The 21,449-nt window shown below is 34.4% G+C and overlaps 1 protein-coding gene across 2 annotated transcripts in view; it reads right to left on the bottom strand.

The window, feature by feature from the left end:
* Nucleotides 1-6,300: 6,300 nt before the first annotated feature.
* Nucleotides 6,301-21,449, bottom strand: part of LOC132751955 (sodium- and chloride-dependent glycine transporter 1-like) — a 74,302-nt gene continuing 59,153 nt past the window's right edge. For both annotated transcript variants that reach the window (XM_060742176.1, XM_060742175.1), the window contains exons 13-15: nucleotides 14,925-15,034; nucleotides 8,337-8,498; nucleotides 6,301-7,977 (exon numbers count right to left, since the gene is read on the bottom strand). In XM_060742176.1, the coding sequence (XP_060598159.1) occupies nucleotides 7,777-7,977; nucleotides 8,337-8,498; nucleotides 14,925-15,034 (473 nt within the window). In that variant the 3' untranslated portion in view covers nucleotides 6,301-7,776. The remainder of the gene's footprint in view (nucleotides 7,978-8,336; nucleotides 8,499-14,924; nucleotides 15,035-21,449) is intronic.

The raw sequence follows: 21,449 nt of genomic DNA, 5'->3' as shown, positions 1-21,449 counted from the left end.
ATTTTTCGGTCGCATTTTAGTACTAATCATAAGCATCTACAAATTCCGAAAAGCTGTATCAAATGCAATATACTATACATTGAAACACGTAATCGCACATCCATATGACAACGTGTTCTAGTGTTGCCTTAGCATGCTTATAAACTTGTTCACGTGAGTTCGAAATGGGAGTGATTACTATTTTTGATACAAAATTCAATATTCCAGTGTAACCTCCACTGGACCCTGTATTAATCAGGAATGACTTTTTTCTTAAAAAATGAGAACAAATTACAAATTTTGAAAAGGTCTCTCGCTATCGGGAATGCGCAAATTGCATGCCTACCGTTGTTACTTGTAATGAGCAATAATTTCCGTCAATTCCGTTATTACTTATGTCTTTTACGTGCCAATTTTATTGTATTCATTTTATTAATAATCGACGAGGACAGATGAGCTTTATTATTTGAAATTGAACATTAAAGTTTTTAAATTATATTATAAATGGTTAAGCTACAATATATTTTTGCAAGTAGGTTATGCGTTCCGTTTAGTCATTTTTGTTCAGCGCCGCGGAACTTTACCCCTGCGTTTCTTAATCGCCGATGAGGAAAGGTCTACGGAATGTATTTTTTTCTATATTTGCACTTAAGTATCATTCTTCTCCATCAAAAAACTTTTCAAAATCGAGTTACATATGATACAACTACAAATTATTTTGTAAAAAAGGTGTCCGTTTTGCAAAGGTATTTTACGCTACGCACCGATAAATTTGATACAGATATAGGCAGACATGATCTTTCTACAGTATTGAAGAATTATTAAGTTTTCACAATATTGAACTGAAAATGTCAGATTATCGTATCGAATTTTCAACAGACTAGAGACATGACATCTTAACATACCTTCATACTAGAGTGTGATTTTTATTTGATAATGAATTGCCTGAAAACTTAAACAAAGGTTTTCAGAAAATGACTTCACAGAGGATTACCCCCTGTTTACATTGAAAATTTCTCTGCTATTAATACCGAAATAAGAAATTTAAATTTTATTCTCTTTAAAATTATTTCAAATATTCATAATCTTAAAACTCCACGCCAGAAGTTAATAAAAAAGCTGCTTATTTGTACAGCTGACGTTAACAAATTTTGTTGAAAAAACAAATCAGACAGGTGTGTCCGACCGAGGCCGAGCTGTTTATTTTTACTGAATTCAAATCACTTGAACTGAACTGCAATGAATTCGTAAACCACCAGGGACTTTTTATTCTTTTGTGTGGAAAACCTATCAAGCTAGTTTCAAAATGTCGACGGTTCTCTGCAGGTACAACATTTTGCCTGAAATAATGCACAAAGGCGCACCTGAGGTCCTCGCCCCTAGTAAAGCTAATGTGTAGAGTGAAAGTTTGAAAAGAAACCACAAAAAAGCAGTCATTACCCAGAACATGCAGAACCACAAAATGAATTTAAGTTAATATATTTCTACATTTTTTTTTGCGTAAAAAATTAGGGATAATATTGAACATACAGGAAAATATAAGAAATTATTTCAGATATTATGATCAATAAGGTAACATGTTCATGTTTAACTGAAAAGTAGCTTCCGCAATGTAAAATTTCAAATTAAATGTTATATTGGACATGACACATTGTATTCTAAATAATCAACAGAACATTGCTTTACATCGCAAATGATCTGGGTTTTTATCTAGCGCAAGTGATTATTCCATAAAATAGAAAAATATTGCCAAAATTATCCCTGTTCAAAATACAACTGCGTCGTATCATATTTTATTTTCAACTGCGTCGTATCATTTCGTAAAAATCATTATTTTCTCAGAAAATAAACATCTCTTTTTAATAAAATTTTAGTAAATGATGCAAAATTATATTTCAAAGTTTATGGTGAACTCTGAAACAAATATATAATTGATTTGAAGGAAAAAACGATAGATAAAGCAATATGAACTGCGTCGTATCCACACATTTTCATAAAAATTCTGCCTCGCTTCGAGTTGCAAGTTCGCTATAACTTTTGTTTTACAAAATAGTTGTGCAAGCAACATATACCGAACGAAGCGGAAAATAGTGTAGCGTGTTAATACATATATCTTGTCTTCAGTCATTTCCAACAAAAAGAGTTATAAACAAAAACATACATTTTTCGTTCCAAGATGGCGGCGTTTGTTTACATTTTGTAGGATACGACGCAGTTTTGATTCCCAGCCCTGATATCGTGCGCACGAGATAAATAAAACCACACCTCATTATAAATCTTGACCAATATTAGAATTTGCATTTTACCCCCTTTTTATTATGAAGGGAAATATTGGCTTATATATTTTTTCCCTTCTCACAAGAAAGAGTTTTGGTAGGCTTAATTACTTTGTTGGGACTTTGATAATTCAATATTTAATAATTTCTTTAAAGTAGCTAACATTTTAGGAAACTATTGGAGGTGAACTATATCCGTATTAAAAATCATAGTGATATAAATCAAATAAAAGATTTTGAATTCCTTTAAAATGATGCTTGTTTAATAGCATCGACAAAAATCATGCTTTATTTTTTCAATTCTGTTGTTTATGTTTACATTTGGAATACCACCAGGCCAAATTGTACATATTTGCAAAAAAATACTAATAAAAATAGCAGGGCTTGCCGCAACTAGTAGTTTTTTGTGCTTTTTATTTTTTAGAGTTCGCATATCACACCTTTCACCTGTAGCTTAGATGATTCATCTGTATTTTCTATAGTTTGCCGAACCCATATGTCACACTTCTAATCTGTGAGGAATGTTATGTATCAGTAAAATAACTATGTTCTCATGAGTCTTAATTTACAGAAATATATAGCTCTATAGTAAGCAAGTGAACTACCCTACTGCGGATAAGACAAAATAAATTTGGAGTGATCAAATATTGAAGCATCTAAACACTTCATAGGTTTTACTGAATTTTTAGCTCACCTGTCACTTTGTGACAGGGTGAGCTTTTTTGATCACTTTTCGTCCGGCGTCCGTCCGTCCGTCTTCCGTCCGTCCGTCCGTCCGTCGTCCGTAAACTTTTACTTTAAATGACATCTCCTCATAAAATAGATAAATACAGAATCCCTAAAGAAACCATCAAGCCAATTTCATCCAAACTTCACAGGAATGTTCCTTTGGTGGTCACCTTTAAAAATTGTTCAAAGAATTTAATTCCATGCAGAACTCTTGTTGCCATGGCTAGAGCTTAGATATTTGGCATGAAACATCTTCTAGTGAGTGTCTACCAAGTTTGTTCAAATAAAAGCCCTGGGGTCAAAATTGGCCCCGCCCCAGGGGGTCATTGATTTTCCCTATATGTATATAGTAAAAACTTAAAAAATCTTCTTTTAAAGAACCCAAAGAGCTAGAGCTAAGATATTTAGCATGAAACATCTTCTAATGGGTGTCTACAAAGTTTGTTCAAATAAAAGCCCTGGGGTCAAAATTTGCCCCGCCCCAGGGGGTCATTGATTTTTCCTATATGCATATAGTAAAAACTTTAAAATCTTCTTTTAAAGAACCCAAAGAGCTAGAGCTAAGATATTTAGCATGAAACATGTTCTAATGGATGTCTACCAAGTTTGTTCAAATAAGAGTCCTGGGGTCAAAATTTGCCCCGCCCCAGGGGGTCATTGATTTTCCCTATATGAATATAGTAAAAACTTAAAAATCTTCTTTTAAAGAACCCAAAGAGCTAGAGCTAAGATATTTAGCATGAAACATGTTCTAATGGATGTCTACCAAGTTTGTTCAAATAAGAGCCCTGGGGTCAAAATTGGCCCCGCCCCGGGGGACATTGATTTTCCTTATATGTGTATAGCAAAAACTTAAAAATCTTCATGGAAAAAACCCGAATAGCTAGAGTTTAGATATTTAGCATGAAACATATTCTAGCGAGTGTCTACAAATATTGTTCAAATAAAAGCCCTGGGGTCAAAACTGGCCCTGCCCCAGGGGTGTCATTGTTTTTAAATATATGTGTAAAGAAAAAACTTAAAAAATCTTCTTTTAAAAAACCCAACGAGCTAGACCTTAGATGTTTAGCATGAAACATCTTCTAATAAGTGTCTACCAAGTTTGTTCAAATAAAAGCCCTGGGGTTTAAACTGGCCCCGCTCCGGGGGGCCAATATACAGGTGAGCGACTTCAGGGCCATCATGGCCCTCTTGTTTATTTTTTCTCTTGAAGTATTTACCTCCAACAGATATACAAAGTTTCAGTCAGCGGATCCAATCTTAGAAGGCATGTCATAGTCTTTATAAGTATACTATGAAGACACCGGAATATTGCAGAACCTAGGTGTTTGCGCTGAATAAAGTTTCGACCTGAAATGTACTCTTTAGCTTTGGGAAAAAAGTTACAAGGGGAAAGGTCAGGTGAATACGGAGAATTGGGAGAACAACGACTTTTTTCTGCTTACTATTGACGCCTTGAACGATGACACGTTTTCGTGCAGCATTGGCGAAACCTGTTTTCGAAAGTATTTGTATATTTTTCGGAGAACTTTTGTTCTTGTAAAATTTTTCATAAACAGATTTGCCTTCAGGAACAGCAACTTAAATGTCGGACACTGAGTTGTAAAAAATGGCATACAATACCTTCCTTATACCGATGGTCGTTTTTGTAATGTAGGGAGTGACCATCATATCATTGTAATGTAGGGAGTGACCATCATATCATAAATATGTTGTAATGTAGGGAGTGACCATCATATCATAAATATGTTGTAATGTAGGGAGTGACCATCATATCATAAATACGTTGTAATGTAGTGAGTGACCATCATATCATAAATATGATGTAATGTAGGGAGTGACCATCATATCATTGTAATGTAGGGAGTGACCATCATATCATAAATATGTTGTAATGTAGGGAGTGACCATCATATCATAAATATGTTGTAATGTAGGGAGTGACCATCATATCATAAATATGTTGTAATGTAGGGAGTGACCATCATATCATAAATATGATGTAATGTAGGGAGTGACCATCATATCATAAATATCATTGTAATGTAGGGAGTGACCATCATATCATTGTAATGTAGGGAGTGACCATCATATCATAAATATGTTGTAATGTAGGGAGTGACCATCATATCATAAATATGTTGTAATGTAGGGAGTGACCATCATATCATAAATATGATGTAATGTAGGGAGTGACCATCATATCATAAATATGTTGTAATGTAGGGAGTGACCATCATATCATAAATATGTTGTAATGTAGGGAGTGACCATCATATCATAAATATGTTGTAATGTAGGGGTGACCATCATATCATAAATATGATGTAATGAAGGGAGTGACCATCATATCATAAATATGTTGTTATGTAGGGAGTGACCATCATATCATAAATATGATGTAATGTAGGGAGTGACCATCATATCATTGTAATGTAAGGAGTGACCGTCATATCATTGTAATGTAGGGAGTGACCATCATATCATAAATATGTTGTAATGTAGGGAGTGACCATCATAAATATAATGCTCAAATTTAAGATTTATACATTTTGTAAGTTCCAAAAAGCATTATCTATAAAAATATTACCGAATTTTACATGTCATGTAAATAAAGGGAGGTAATAAAAAATTATTTTCTATAAAGGCTAAGTCAAAGTTTTCAATAAGAAATGAATTCATATATTAGAGGTAATAAAAAATTATTTTCTTTAAAGTCTAAGTCAATTTTTCAATAAGAAATGAATGCATATATTTTAATGATTACATATAATATTAACAAATATTTGCAGTACATATTTTACATATTCTTCGATGTTTGAAAATTGTTTTATAAGCATAATTATATACATATTTATAATTTCACGTAAATGTGGTATACAACCTCAATTACAACATACAGGATCTTTAACACTTGTTAAATTCTTATGAATTATCAAGCTCTGGAACACAAGTTACCATTTATAATGAAAAACATGATTCATGTGAATCCATATGTGAAAAACATGTCTATACCATAAATGTAACATACAGTACCTTTTCTTGGAGAAATTGTTCCAAATATGTTATTCATGTGTATCCATATGAAAAACATATGAAAAACATGTGTTTGCACCATATGCAAAACATCTGGGATAATTTTCTTGGAGACACCATAATTATGTTTCTTAGACCATATGTAAAACATGTGTGTCACATACGTTTAACATCTGGTGCATTTTTACCTGTGTATGTTATTGTAATAACATATCATAATTATTATTCATACTACGACTGTGATACCAGTCATCGATGAGATAAATAAAGAAAGAAAACATTCTGATTACAAGTAATTTAATAGACTGTAAAAATAAAAAAAAATATATATATATATATTCATAACTGTCATCAACAAGAGAACTAAACGATTGTATAAAAATCAAAACGGTACAAATTTCCTTCCAGTTCAATTCATCAAAATGTTTACTTGATAAGGCACTATCTCAGTTATGAAAATTACTCCCTTTCAATTTCTTTCGCAATGATTTTTGCGATATAACCTAACGTAAAAGTGTACACAGTACAGCGATATAACCTAACGTTAAAGTGTACACAGTACAGCGATATAACCTAACGTTAAAGTGTACACAGTACAGCGATATAACCTAACGTTAAAGTGTACACAGTACAGCGATATAACCTAACGTTAAAGTGTACACAGTACAGCGATATAACCTAACGTTAAAGTGTACACAGTACAGCGATATAACCTCACAGTACAGTACTCAAGCAAGCTGACAAGTGCTCTTTAAGTAAATAAACCATGGTATCAATTTTGAATAATGTTAGGCATATAAAGAAATGTATAAACTTGCAAATTTCTTCCAAGGGAATTTGTAGCAAATTGATTCACACACAGGAGTATTGTGTCAGAGGTATATATAGTAACAGAATAAAAGAAAATCACAATATAAAACGTTTCCCCTCAGATTTGATTAGATATTAGTTAAAAGTAGCTCATGTTTAATTGTACTACATCTAAGATATTCTACACTAAATATTTTTAAACATTGATTTTCTCTGTGATAGCATTAAACATGCGTAGAGATTTTTACACAACTTGTGATATACATGTATATCATGCAAAGGAATCGCAAGACATAGATTTTAACAAACAATGTTTTATATAATTTTGATATTATATCAGGATATAAATGATAATAATATAAACCAAAAGATATTTTCACGAAATAGGACATTTTGTAGAGTTTATGTAGGTATTTTATTTCAATGTAAATCACAATAGATGATTCGGTTTTCAGATTAAAGCATGCATTTTGGATTTCGTTTAGATTTCAAGAGAGACCGGAAATTGCTTCATTTAAAACACAATAAAAAGTCAGGAAAGTTTAAACATACCCTTAATACGCATATAACATGATGATTATGTTAGACAAAAATGCTCGATTCCTGGATAAACAAATATAAAAAACGTGCTCCGTTAAAAATGAAATTGCTGTCAAAATTGTACAATTATATAAAATTAAAATCACTCTTTTTAAACCACTTTAATTATACATGTGTCTATAATACATCTAAGATTTTTTTCTATTTTAGAGACAAACAGTATGTCCAGTTGTTGTTGTCACTGTATATTGTATAAGATATATTATGATATTAATTTGTTAAAAGATTAAGTGTTGTACAATTGTTGGCGTTAAACACGCTACAATAAATGTTTGCTTTTTTTCACTTTGAGTCAATCATGTCAATGTTTAAAAAGACAGGTAAACTTAAGAATGCAGTGGAATATTTACAGCTTGTGAAAATCAGCATAGTCTGTAGGCTTACTCCCGTTTTCTGGGACCTTTATGGGGTCATCGACAGCATAGATCTTTGGAATTTCCTCGTCGTCGTCTGGAACGTAGCCGTAATTATCTCCGTAATATTTGCCGGTTCGATTGACCTTCAACCTAGGACCCCAGTCTGGTCTCGGTGTTACAGCTGCTCGAATCTTAAATAAATATCATTTGTAAGATTGAATTCAATTTAACTTAGAGTGTTTTTATTTCAATCTTTCACACTACCAGAACAGAATAGTAAAAAAATACAGTCATGGAAAGACTTAAGAGAGTACAATTTTCTGTCGGAAACATCACTTTAATATTTTACACTTAAACTGATCTACAAATGTTTGAATAAAATTAACGACAACCTTGCATGAACGGCAACGTCATCTTAGTATAAAAATGGAGTGTCATAGCTGTTGAATTGCAACGTAACTTTCGTGAAACAGCATACGAAGAATTGTACATGTAGTAGATGAAAGGTAAATTAATACATGTAGATATTTATTCATGAAAAGTTACATACACTGCAACCATTTCGGACAATAGCCACAATCGCTCCCAGGACAACCCAAACAATAGGTAGCACTGCCAGGATCCAACCAACACCCTGAGCCCACGATGGGAACGGTTCATCAGCAACGTAGTAAACTGGTGTGTAATATACGCCTGACATGATGATAATGAACTGTAACAAAATAAAACTCTTTCAAAAATCAAAGTACAGTACGTACTACACATGGGCTAGTCATCTGTCACTGTTTTACATACCTAAATAGGAAAAATGATTGTAAAACAATGCATTCTCGTTTATTATTTTAAACATATGAATGTGAAAATTATTGCAAAAGTTGGCATCAGTATGGTACTTTAAATGACAAATTTCATAATTCCTTGATTATTTGTCAGTGTTTGACTTTACATAAATCAGAGACGATGAGCAGCTCCTATACATTCCATTAAAATATCACTCATGCCTATCAAAAAGTAAAAAATTAGGTATTTTGTAGCAAGTAAAACTTAAAGGATGTAGATTTGATTCTTTTATAATATACACCATTTGAAAGTTAAATCTTTTTTGTATTGCTGCTGGTTAAGTAAATTGTAACTTTCTATGCCTTTCAAAAAAGTAGCAGAACATACCTACTGAGCCAATGTTTCCGTCAATAAAGTTAAGTTACAAAAGTTAATAAATAATTACTTTCAAAACATGATGTATCATTTATCTAAATGAGAACTATAAATTGTTGCCGCAGCCATAGACAAATGTATAAGCTTTCAGAAAATATATCGTTTTACTGATTAATATGCTTTACTTGCGACAAGTTTTAAGTTCAGCAAGCACGCGTGATATCTTGCCTGGTTAGGAAGTTGCCTATATCTGTTATATATGTCTCTGCATACATTTAAGAAAAAACAACACTAAAATTTACCAAAATACAATGTTTTGTAACTTTCATGTAATATGGTTATTGTAAATAATGTGGCGGCATGGCCGAGAGGTTAACGCGTTGGACTAGTAATCTAAGGATTGCTGACCGCGTGGGTTCAAACCCTGTCAGGGGCAAGCCGTTGTTTCCTTGACCAAGAAACTTTCCATTCATTGCTTAGTACTGGTTTGTTCCAGGAACGGATTCGAGAGTGTTTCAATAAGCTTATAGCAACTCAATCGAACTAAAATTTATTTGTATAAACTAAATAATGTCCTGTAAAAATGTGTCGTATGATTATAGATATAATACAAATAGAAATTGTATGTGAACATAGCATCTTTTACTTTTGATTTCAACACGTTAATGAATACATTTTTAGTTTAAAGGCATTAAAAAAGATCTTAATTTCAATAAAATATTCAAGGTAGACTTCTTTAATGAAAAGAACACGTAATCCCAACGAAACGTTTCAGGTAGAAAACATTTTGTTCTACGAAAGTTTTATTACAATACCTCATTCCTAATTCTAGTTATTGTCCGGAAGGAGGCCCAAAAGCTACACCAAACGAGGTCTCCACATAAACTCTAGTTATCATTCGGAAACTTTTTTTTCTATTTTTAATAACAATGTCCTTGGCCTTGAAACTAAGGCGCCCAAAACCAATCCCAACTGGAGTCTTCACATAAGCTTGCTATTTTGCAAATTTAATAATATTATCCAATTCAAAACTCTTGTTATTGTCCGGGATTTTTTTCTGTTTTAAGTAACACTGAGTCCGGGATTTTTTTTCTGTTTTAAGTAACACTGACCTTGACCAAACGTGGGTCTAAAACTAATCCCAACCGGGGTATTCATATAAGCTTGCTATATACCAAGTTTGATTACAATATCTCAATTCTAACCGGAAACAATTTTTTTTTATTTTTTAGTAACAGTGACCTTATCCTTAACCCCAGGGTTTTAACAGCAGGTTTTAACCATATTAGGCGATATCATTTATAATTATTAGAAAATTCTACGGCAATTTGTTAGCAGCGTTATGACATCATCCTAAGTATGCAACTCATTTACAAAGGCGCCGGAAAGGGTGGGGGTATTTTTTTTACTTTTGTATAATAGTTTTACCATAGCCACAGTAGGGTGTGAAATAGAACAGCCCAATACGAAAATCGTAGCGAACCCTATTATGAGAGTAAATAAGAGCTGTCACAGGAGACAGCGAAGCTCGACTAATAAAACACTGGGCGCAGTAAGGAAGACAAAACTATGAAAGAAAAGTCAATTATGTATAATTATGTATTAAGTTACAGTAAAGAAATAACATTTGTTAACATAAATTCCAAGTTCAAGGGGTAATAATTCTGGAAATAGTAATGCTAGAGTTATGAACCTTGTCACACAACACGTGTGTAACGATACGAAATATATATTTGAAATTTGAAGTAGAAACCTTAAAAGGTAAAGAAGTTATAATATTTCTTAAAGAAAATCCTAAGTTCAAAGAGAGATAAATCTGAAAATATTGCTTCAAGAGTTATGAACCTTGTCACATTAGATGTAATTGATGATAAGGCAAAAGTATTTGAAGTTTGAGGTAAATACCTTTAAAAGTAAAGAAGTTTTAGTAAAAAAAAATAACATTCTTTAAGTAAAAAAATCTAAGTTTATCGGGAGATAATTATTGCAATATTGGTGCTAGAGTTATGGACCTTTTCACATAAGATGTGGTTGATTATAAAGAACATATACTTGAAGTATGAAGTTGATCTCTTGAGAAATAAAGAGGTAACAGTAAAACTATTATTTCTTAAGAAAAATTCAAGTGGAGATAAATCTTAGAAAATATTGGCGCTAGAGTTATGAACCTTGTCACATAAGATGAGGTTGATTATAAGGAACATATATTTGAAGTTTGAAGTTGATACGTTAAGAAATAAAGAACTAACAGTAAGAAATAATATTTTTTAAGAAAACCTAAGTTTAAGTTCAAGGGGAGATAAATCTGAAAATATTGGTGCTAGAGTTATGAACCTTTTCACATTAGATGTGGTTGATGATAAGGAACGTACATTTGAAGTATGAAGTTGATCCCTTAAGAAATAAAGAAGTAACAGTAAAAAATAGTATTTTTTAAGGAAAATTCTAAGTTTAAGAGGAGATAATTCTGAAAATATTAATGATAGGGTTATAAACCTTGTCACAATAAGATGTGGTTGATGATAAGGAACATATATTTGCGTATGAAGTTGATCCCTTAAGAAATAAAGAATTAACAGTAAAAATAGTATTTTTCAAGGAAAATTCTAAGCTCAAGGGGAGATAAATCTGAAAAATTGGTGATAGAGTTATGAATTTTGTCACATAAGATGTGGTTGATGATAAGAAACATATATTTGAAGTTTGAAGTTGATATCTTATGAAATTAAAAATGATAGTGAAAAATATTTTTACTGCACCAAAACCAGGGCTGGGAATCAAAACTGCGTCGTATCCTACAAAATGTAAACAAACGCCGCCATCTTGGAACAAAAAAGGTATGTTTTTGTTTATAACTTTTTTTGTTGGAAATGACTGAAAACCAGATATATGTATTAACACGCTCCACTATTTTCCGGTTCGTTCGGTATATGTTGCTTGAACAACTATTTTGTAAAACAGAAGTTATAGCGAACTTGCAACTCGAAGCGGAGCAGAATTTTTATGAAATTGTGTGGATACGACGCAGTTCATATTGCAATTAATCCCCATCGTTTTTACCTTAAATAATATTTATCCTTTTAGAGTTCACACCATATTTTTTATCACTTTTCAAAATATTATTTTGCTATCATTTAATACAATTTGGCACGTTTAATTGAAAAAGAAAATACAAGGTGTTTATTTTCCAAGAAAATAATAATTTGTATGAAAATGATACGGCGCAGTTGAAAATAAAATATGATACGACACAGTTGTATTTTCATTGTAGGCTGCATATTAGTTCAGCTATTAAATAATGCGTTAAGTATGGTAGCAAAGTCCAACAACATTTCTTGTTTACAACTTAAATCAAAAGCAGAGGTCACTCATTGGTTCCAAGAAAACGGAAAATGTAATAATTTTTTTTATAAAGGCTTGTCCCATTTATGCACCTGTCATAAGCATCTGCAAATTCCAGAAAGCTGTATCAAATGCAATATACATTGAAACAAGTCATCGCACACCCATTGACAACATGTTCTAGTGTTGCGTTAGAATGCTTATAAACTTGTTACCGTGAGTTCGAAACTAATGGGTTTTTTCCCCATTGATATCCAGGGTAACCTCTCGTGGACCTTGTATCAATCCGGAATGACCTTTGTTTTTTTGTTGTTTTTTTAAAGAAAGAATTACAAATTTTGAAGAAAAAAAAGGTCTCTTGCTATCGGAAGAGAGGTATGCGCAAATGCATGCATGCCTACTTTTGTAACTTAAAATCAACAACAATTTCTGTCAGTCCCGTTATTAATTAGGTCTATTACGTGCCGATTTTATTGTATTCATTTTCTTAATAATCGGTGAGAACAGAATGATAAGCTTTATCATTTGAAACTTAAATCGGTATTTGAAATAAAGCATCATCAGCGTGATCATTCCACTTTTAAATGAACATTAACTTTTTAAAATTATATTATAAATGGTCAAGCTTTGATATATTTTTACAAGTAAGGTATGCGTTTCGTTCAGTCATTTTAACGCTGATTTTGTCGTATTGCATTTCTTTATCGCCTATGAAATGTATTTTCGATATTTGCACCATAGTATTATTCTTCTCCAGTAATAAATAAAATGTCAAATAGAGTTACAAATGATGAAACTATAAATTATTTTGTAAAGATGGTGTCCGTTTTGCAAAGGTATTTTACGCTTTGCACCGATACATTTGATACAGATATATGCCCGACATAATGATTCAATAGTATTGAAGAAGTTTTCATTATATTAAATTAAAGCCGGGGTAAGAAAATTTAAGTCAGTTTATCGCATCGAATTTTCCACAGACTAGAAACATGGCATCTTAACATACGTTCATACTAATGTGCGATTTTTATTTAATAAATTATTGCCTGACACATAAAACAAAAGTTTTCAAAAAATGACTTCATGTTTACATTGAAAATTTCTTTTAAAAACCCTTACTTATTTGTACAGCTGACATTTAGGACCAAAAGAAATTTTGTTTAAAAAAAAAACAACAACAAAAAAAAACCAACCACAACAAAAAACAGAAAGGTGTGTCCGACCGAGGCCGAGCTCTTTATGTTTACTGACTTCAAATCACTTGCACTGAACTTCTATTAATTTCGAAAACCACCAGGGACTTTTGATTATTTAGCGTGGAAAACTTAGCAAGAAAATTTCAAAATGTCGATGGTTCTCTACAGGTGCAACATTTTGCCTGAAGTAATGCACAAAGGCGCACCTGAGGTCCTCGCCCCCCCCCCCCAGTAAAGCTAAATGGTAGAAGGATAGTGTTTGAAACAAAACAGCAGAAAAGCAGTCATTTCCCAGAACATACAGAACCACATTTTACTAAGAGCGTAGCTAGCCAAAAAATGAAGTTTGTGATTAAAGTTCATAGACTTCATAGACTTCTATATTTTTTGCAAAAAAAAGGAATATTGAACGTCCAAGAAAATATAAACAATTATTTCAGATATTATGATATTTTAAGTAACATGTTCATGGTTAAAAGTAGCTTCCGCATATATAATATAATTTAACGAGAGGTTACCCTGGATATCAATGGGAAAAAACCCATTAGTTTCGAACTCACGGTAACAAGTTTATAAGCATTCTAACGCAACACTAGAACATGTTGTCAATGGGTGTGCGGAGACTTGTTTCAATGTATATTGCATTTGATACAGCTTTCTGGAAATTGCAGATGCTTATGACAGGTGCAAAAATGGGACCGAAAAAAAAGCCTTTATAAAAAAAATCATTACATTTTCCATTTTCTTGGAACCAATGAGTGACCTCTGCTTTTGATTTAAGTTGTAAACAAGAAATGTTGTTGGACTTTGCTACCATACTTAACGCATTATTTAATAGCTGAACTAATATGCAGCCTGCAAATAAAATACAACTGCGTCGTATCATATTTTATTTTCAACTGCGTCGTATCATTTCATACAAATTATTATTTTCTTGGAAAATAAACATTTCTTTTTCATGAAATTGTATTAAATGATACAAAATAATATTTTGAAGTTGGTGGTGAACTCTAAAAGGGATAAATAATTGATTTGAAGGTAAAAACGATGGATAATGCAATATGAACTGCGTCGTATCCACACAATTTCATAAAAATTCTGCTCCGCTTCGAGTTGCAAGTTCGCTATAACTTCTGTTTTACAAAATAGTTGTTCAAGCAACATATACCGAACGAACCGGAAAATAGTGGAGCGTGTTAATACATATATCTGGTTTTCAGTCATTTCCAACAAAAAAAGTTATAAACAAAAACATACCCTTTTTGTTCCAAGATGGCGGCGTTTGTTTACATTTTGTAGGATACGACGCAGTTTTGATTCCCAGCCCTGAAAACTTTAATCTGAAATCTGGACGCTGACGCCGGGGCGAGTCGGACAGCTCTCCATATACTTCGTATAAACGAGCTAAAAATCTTTTCATGAGATGGTAAAAAAGATAAACATACAAGAATAGCTCCTGGAGTAATGAAACACCACATTGGTAAATAGTAAGCCCAGAATACAATATTCCTTGGTCCCAGCATCATTTCAATGTCTTTCATGAAGTTGCGGATACCTAAAATTGAGAACAAATTATTTATAACAAGAAATGTCGAACGACACATATGCCCCCCCTCCCCTCCTTTCTAGCCCTTGACTCACATAATTGGTTATTTTGTTATAGAAACTTGCCATAAATGGATAAATGGAAGTGTTCAGTTATGGAAAAAAGAAAAGTAATGAAGACTTTGTGATAGTTTTCAAGATAATGAGCGGAAACCATTCTGACATTTAAGGCCCCTGTGAACTCGATCTTTGAACTAGTGACCAAAAATCAATAGGGATCAAAATATAGTTATGACCAATCAATATTGGAAATATGAAGACTTTGCGATAAAAAGCTTTCAAGATAATGAGCATAAACCATACTACCATATAAGGACCCTGTGACCATGACCTTTGAGCTAGTGACCCCAAAATCAATAGGGGTCACTAACTAGGTATGACAATCAGTATGTGATATATGAAGACTTTGTGATAAAAAGTTTTCTATATAATAAGCAGAAACCATTCCGACATTAAAGGTTCTTGGGACCTTGACCTTTGAACTAGTGACCCGAAAGCAATAGGGGTCATCTACTAGTTATGACCAACACTATGTGTAATATGAAGACTTTGTGGTAATTAACTTTCAAGATAATGAGCTGAAATCATACTACCATTCAAGGACTCTGTGACCTTGACCTTTGACTTGGTGACCCCGAAATCAATAGGGGTTATCTACTAGTAATGACCAATCAATATGTAAAATATCAAGACTTTGTGATAAATAGTAACTAAGATAATGAGCAGAAAGCATTCTAACATTTATGGCCACTGTGACCTTGACCTTTGACCTGTTGACCCGAAAAGTAATAGGGGTCATCTACTAGTTATAACCACTCAATATGTGAAATATGTAGACTTTGTGATAAATAGTAACCTAGATAATCAGCAGAAATCATACTACCATTCAAGGCCCCTGTGACCTTGACCTTTGACCTAGTGACCCCAAAATCAATAGGTCATCTACTAGGTATGACCAATCGATATGTAAATATGAAGACTTTGTGATAAATAGTAACCAAGATAATGAGCGAAAACCATTCTGACATTTAAGGCCCCTGTGACCTTGACCTTTGACCTAGTGACCTCAAAATTCATAGGGGTCATCTGCTAATTATAACCAATCAATTTGTGAAGTATGAAGACTTTGTTATCAAAAATAAGTAAGATAATAAGCGGAAACCATTCTGACATTAAAGGCCCCTGTGAACTTGACCTTTGGCCTCATGACCCCAAAATCGATAGAGGTCATCTACTTGTTATGACCAATCACTATGTGAAATATGATAAATAGTTTTCAAAATAATCAGCGGAAACCATGTTTCAGACAGATAGACATTTGCACCGGTGGCATAATAAAGAGCAAATCATTATATGATTAAAGCTCGTATTTTTCTTTCAATATTGATATCGATGCGAGCCAAAAGAGGGTTAGGATACTACGTCATCGCGCACCTGCAAAATGCCCCCAATCGTTAGAATATCAAAAATTAATGTGCGTTGTGAAGTTTCCTATTTCTAATTGAGCCACAGAAGTATTCATTCATTGATGAGAGAAATGATGACTGAATTCATCCATAGATACACGTATATGAAACTATAAACCTTAGAATTCCTAGCGTGATCTTGATATTTAAGCTACAAAGTCATCACAACTTGTTTTAAAGAACCATATATTTAGGACAAATTAATACAAAATCTGTCACAGAAAGACAAAAAAAAACAACATGAACTGGACATGACTAGTATCATGAATTCAGACCTTTGGGCTGCTGAGCTAAATTTTGAAATTTTGTTCATTACATATCATCTTAATAAGCAGCATATTTATTCATAATTAATTCAAAGTTCATCAATGAATGTCAAAGTTATGCATAAAAAAGACAATCTATTTACGTTCATGTTAGACATACAAGTGTGACCTTGACATATAAACTGGGGACCTGACCCCTATCATCATCATGTCTTACACAATTATGCCAAATTATTATAACATTATCTAGGAAAGAAAGAATTAAAGAAAGAATACAGACATAAATGCACTTTTAAGAAAAAAATCATATCATGACTTTTGATCTACAAGTGTGACCTTTGAGGTAGGGACTGGCAATACTTGCGGTAAACCACATAAACATTTTTGCACACAGCGATATAGAAACGGCATTTTCTGAACGGTATAGACACTTTCTCTGCGGTTTAGATCCAAAATTATACCATAGTTCTTGCATATAATTTCTCCTATCTATTTTAGATATTTGACCATCACCTGCTATTACTGTTCTTTGGAAGAAATTGTTGTACAAGATTTTAAAAGTGTGTACATTTTGATTATATAGTTTCGACTTTTGATTTACAATGTTTCACGATAAAAATATTTATTTTGTTGAACTAAAATAGGGCTTGGAAAATTATACAACTTAAAATTAGCTAAGGATCACCTTTTTGACATTGCATATTTCAGTCCTATTATCATCATATTAAAATCATATTTCCGCTATCGATACACCTGTACGGATACCTCATTATCGTGTACTTAAGTTATCGATTTGGCATGTACACCTTGCACGATAAGCACGTGGAAAAGCATACCCATCGAAATTTGGTGTTTAATGGCCATGTGTTTTCACTTTATCTCTATCACATCAGCCTAACGGCAGCCCTACGAACGCATTTTGACAAAAATCGCTGTTTTTCGTGCGGCAGTCGCAAGCAAGTCGTACGAATTCTAAAGGTCGCAAATTTGTCGCAACGTCGCAACATGCACATTATTTCTGCGATTTTTTTTGCAGATTTTGGACGTCGTAAGAAGTCTTGAGACAATAGTACGACAGACATACGATTTCTGGAAGTTCTCAAGTCATAATGTTTTGCGTTTGTCTTGCGGCGACCGCAGGGTTGTCTCACGAGCATCGTGCGGCTTCCGCGGGCCGTAATCACATGCTGCCACATGACAGTTGGCAATCGTAAGTCAGTCGTATAAGTCGTCCGACAGCCGTGCGACAGTCCTACGACCGCTGCGTCAGTTGTGCATCTTAAAAAAATCATATCCTTTCCAAATCCCCAACAGTCAATCTCTTGGCATGCCAGTCAAACCAAAGAAAAATCTAGGGGGAGGGGAAAAGCCCTTGTTAATGGGGTTGGTGCAGATGAAGAGCCTTTAGAAACAAGTGAACAGCAGATTACAAAGTAATCTTCAAAGGAAATTTCACAGAGAGCTTCAAAAGATACTCAGACTTCGATGAAGAATATACGCACTTTTATCGAAATGACAAATTTTCCATGTCCACTGAAACCGAAAATATATTAGTGCAATGGTTTACTTACACTCAGAATTTTGAGTCAAGAGCGATTGGCGGTACACCGTCAAGATTTATAAAACTTGGTGAGCCAGGTGTGTAACCGTTTTTTTTTTTCATTTTATACGAGTTTACCTTACAATGTATAAAATTATTAGAAAAGTGAACAAAATTAAACACAATTTATCTCAAGGCATAGGTAAGATTTTTAAGAATTAAACACATAAGCAAAAGACATAATTATTCTAAACACATTAATTGGGAATCTACAAACATATTTGACGAAAAAAATGTTAGTATCAAATTCGGCACAAAATACAAAGCTGTCTAAGCAGCGCTAGAACTATTGTGTGGCGCTCTTATTTTTCACGAAGTCTCCGTCTTAGAACACTCAAATGCAACCCTTGTGGTTGATTTCATCCCGGTTTGATTGAAACAATAAGGGGTGCTCAAATGGTGGTGTTGCATTCAATCCACACTTTCGAATTCGTGCGATGAACGTGCAGACACTGTGGCAATCGCGCGGCAGTCTTGCGAATTCTTCTGCGTCGTGCGGTGCCCTTGCGCTTTTTAATCCATTTTGTACGATTGCCTTACGACTGTCTTAACAATTGCACGTCTGTTGCACGATCATTTTGCGACGACCGTACGAAATGTTGTCCTTTAAATATCGTGCGAGCCATGCGACCGACGTAAGAAACAGCGTACATCTGCCTTACGATCTACAAGTCTGTCTAGATAGACTGCGAAAAAGCTAGCGACCTTTCTACGACACTGATTTCTCTACAAATCGTACGAACTAAATTTCGTGAGGCTGATGTGATAGAGACTTTAAACGTGTACAAGCAGCAATACTTCTCTTGTTTTATTGTAAAACTGTCTTCGAAATTAACAAACTATGGCAATCGATAGGTTAGATGAAGTGAAGATAAGATGAACAGGGGTATCTAAAAGTTGGAGACTGGCCGTTCACAAAGGCACGTTGCTCATGCCCTTGGGGGTATCCCAGAGCGTTGTCTCCAGGATGTGGAACCGATTCCAAATCACTGGAAATGTCTTGCAGGGCCACGCCGGAGGTCGGGAACGTTCAACGACTCAAGCCCAGGACCGACTTATTGTCCTTCAGGCCAGGCGCCAATGGTTCTCGAACGCTACGATCTTACGTTACGACTTCCAGAATGCAATTGGTGAGCGTGTAAGCACACAAACTGTTAGAAACAGGTTGAATGCTGCTCGGTTGAGGTCATGGGGGCCAGCAATTCGCATTCCTTTGACACAACGCCATATTCAAGAGCGTTTGCAATGGGCGCAGTCTCATATCACAAGGACAGTTAATGACTGTACTCTGGTCCTCTTCATTGATGAGTCAAGGTTTTGTGTGGACTTCACGGACAGACGGGCTTGGGTTTGGAGAAGTCCAAATGAACGCTTTGCTCCAGCATGCGTTGCAGAACACGACCGTTTTGGCGGGGGTTCAATCATGGTGTGGGCGGGAATAAGCACTCATGGGAAAACGGACCTACACATCATTGAAAACGGTACACTGACGGCAGTGGGAAACGTCAATGAAATCTTAGACGTCCATGTATGTACGAACGCTGGCGCAGTCGGCCCTGATTTCATTCTTATGGATGACAACGCCCGTGAACACATAGCCCACATCAAAAACCGATCTCTTGAGAAGGCAACTATAGTTCGCATGGATTGGCCAGCGAGGTCCCCGGATTAAAATCCAATTGAACATGCTTGGGATATGCTGCAGAAAGCCATTTCTTCACGCCACGCCCAACCAAAAACAGTTCAGGAGCTAAGACATGCAATCATAGAGAAATGGGCCCAGATTCCTCATCACAAGGTCCGCAGGCTCATCAGCAGCATGCGGCGGCGATGCCAGGCCGTAATTAATGCCCGCGGACACCATACTCGGTATTAAACACCCTACGCCAACCATTTCCTGATTTGCAAATTTTTTTTTTATTCCACTATGTGATCTCCAAAATGTTGATTTTCGTCCAGCACACTCTTTCCGCAACAGGCACACGTCAAGGAACACTTCCATTGTCATTATTTTCATAAAAATCAATTCCTAACTAATTATATTTAATTCCTTTTAATCAATTTTCACATTTATTACAAATACACAAAAGTAATGCACTGTCCTTAGCAAAAGAGTAGTATAGCTCTTGGGAAAAAATGTTACTGAATAACACGCCTTGAAAATAGAATATAGGGTGAAATAATTGTTTGCTATTTCACACCTTATAAAATGTGATAAATGAACTTCTAGTGTTTGGAAGGCGGGACAATCATTATTGGATCCAATCTTATCAATTAAGCTTCATTTTCATGTTCTGAGTAAAAAACAAGATTGCATTTAGTGTTGCATTAATGCGGTGGCATAGCATTTTTCACAAATAGTAATGTAGGAACAGTTTTTTATGTTCGTGAAGTTGACAGCCTAGCAGCCTGAAGTTTGCAGCCTAACAGCCTGAGGTTGGCAGCCTAACAGCCTGGCAGCCTAACAGCCTGGCAGCCTAACAGCCTGAAGTTGGCAGCCTAACAGTCTATCAGCCTAAAGAAAACTAAGAATAGTACAAACATGAAAACGGTCAGAAATACATCAGTAGCACTTTCTTAGATCCTTCCACGCCTTTTTTTTTCAATATCGTGATCTTTATTTTTTAAGATGTTGAACTTTATCTTAACATATTTTTTTCATTCTGACGATTCGAAATTTGTGAAGTTGACAGCCTAGCAGCCTGAAGTTTGCAGCCTAACAGCCTAGCAGCCTGAAGTTGGCAGCCTTACAGCCTGGCAGCCTAGCAGCCTGAAGTTGGCAGCCTAACAGCCTGGTCGCCTAGCAGCCTAAATCAAAAAACTAAGGATAGTACAAACATGAAAACCGTCGGAAATGAATCGGTAGCACATACTTAGACCATTCCACGTCTTATTCTTTATTTTTTAAACTATTGAACTTTATTAATTTTATTCTGACGCTTCGAATTTTGTGAAGTTACAAAGGCTGCCAGGCTGCTAGGCTGCTAACCAAAAATATCTCTGCTCATCCAAGATGGCCGCCATTTTCAAAAT

This window comes from Ruditapes philippinarum, unplaced genomic scaffold, assembly GCF_026571515.1.
Source record: "Ruditapes philippinarum isolate M1 unplaced genomic scaffold, ASM2657151v2 ctg7309_1_1_1_1, whole genome shotgun sequence".
In the NCBI taxonomy this organism is placed as follows: Eukaryota; Metazoa; Mollusca; class Bivalvia; order Venerida; family Veneridae; genus Ruditapes; species Ruditapes philippinarum.
This window is presented reverse-complemented; position numbering and strand designations above follow the sequence as displayed.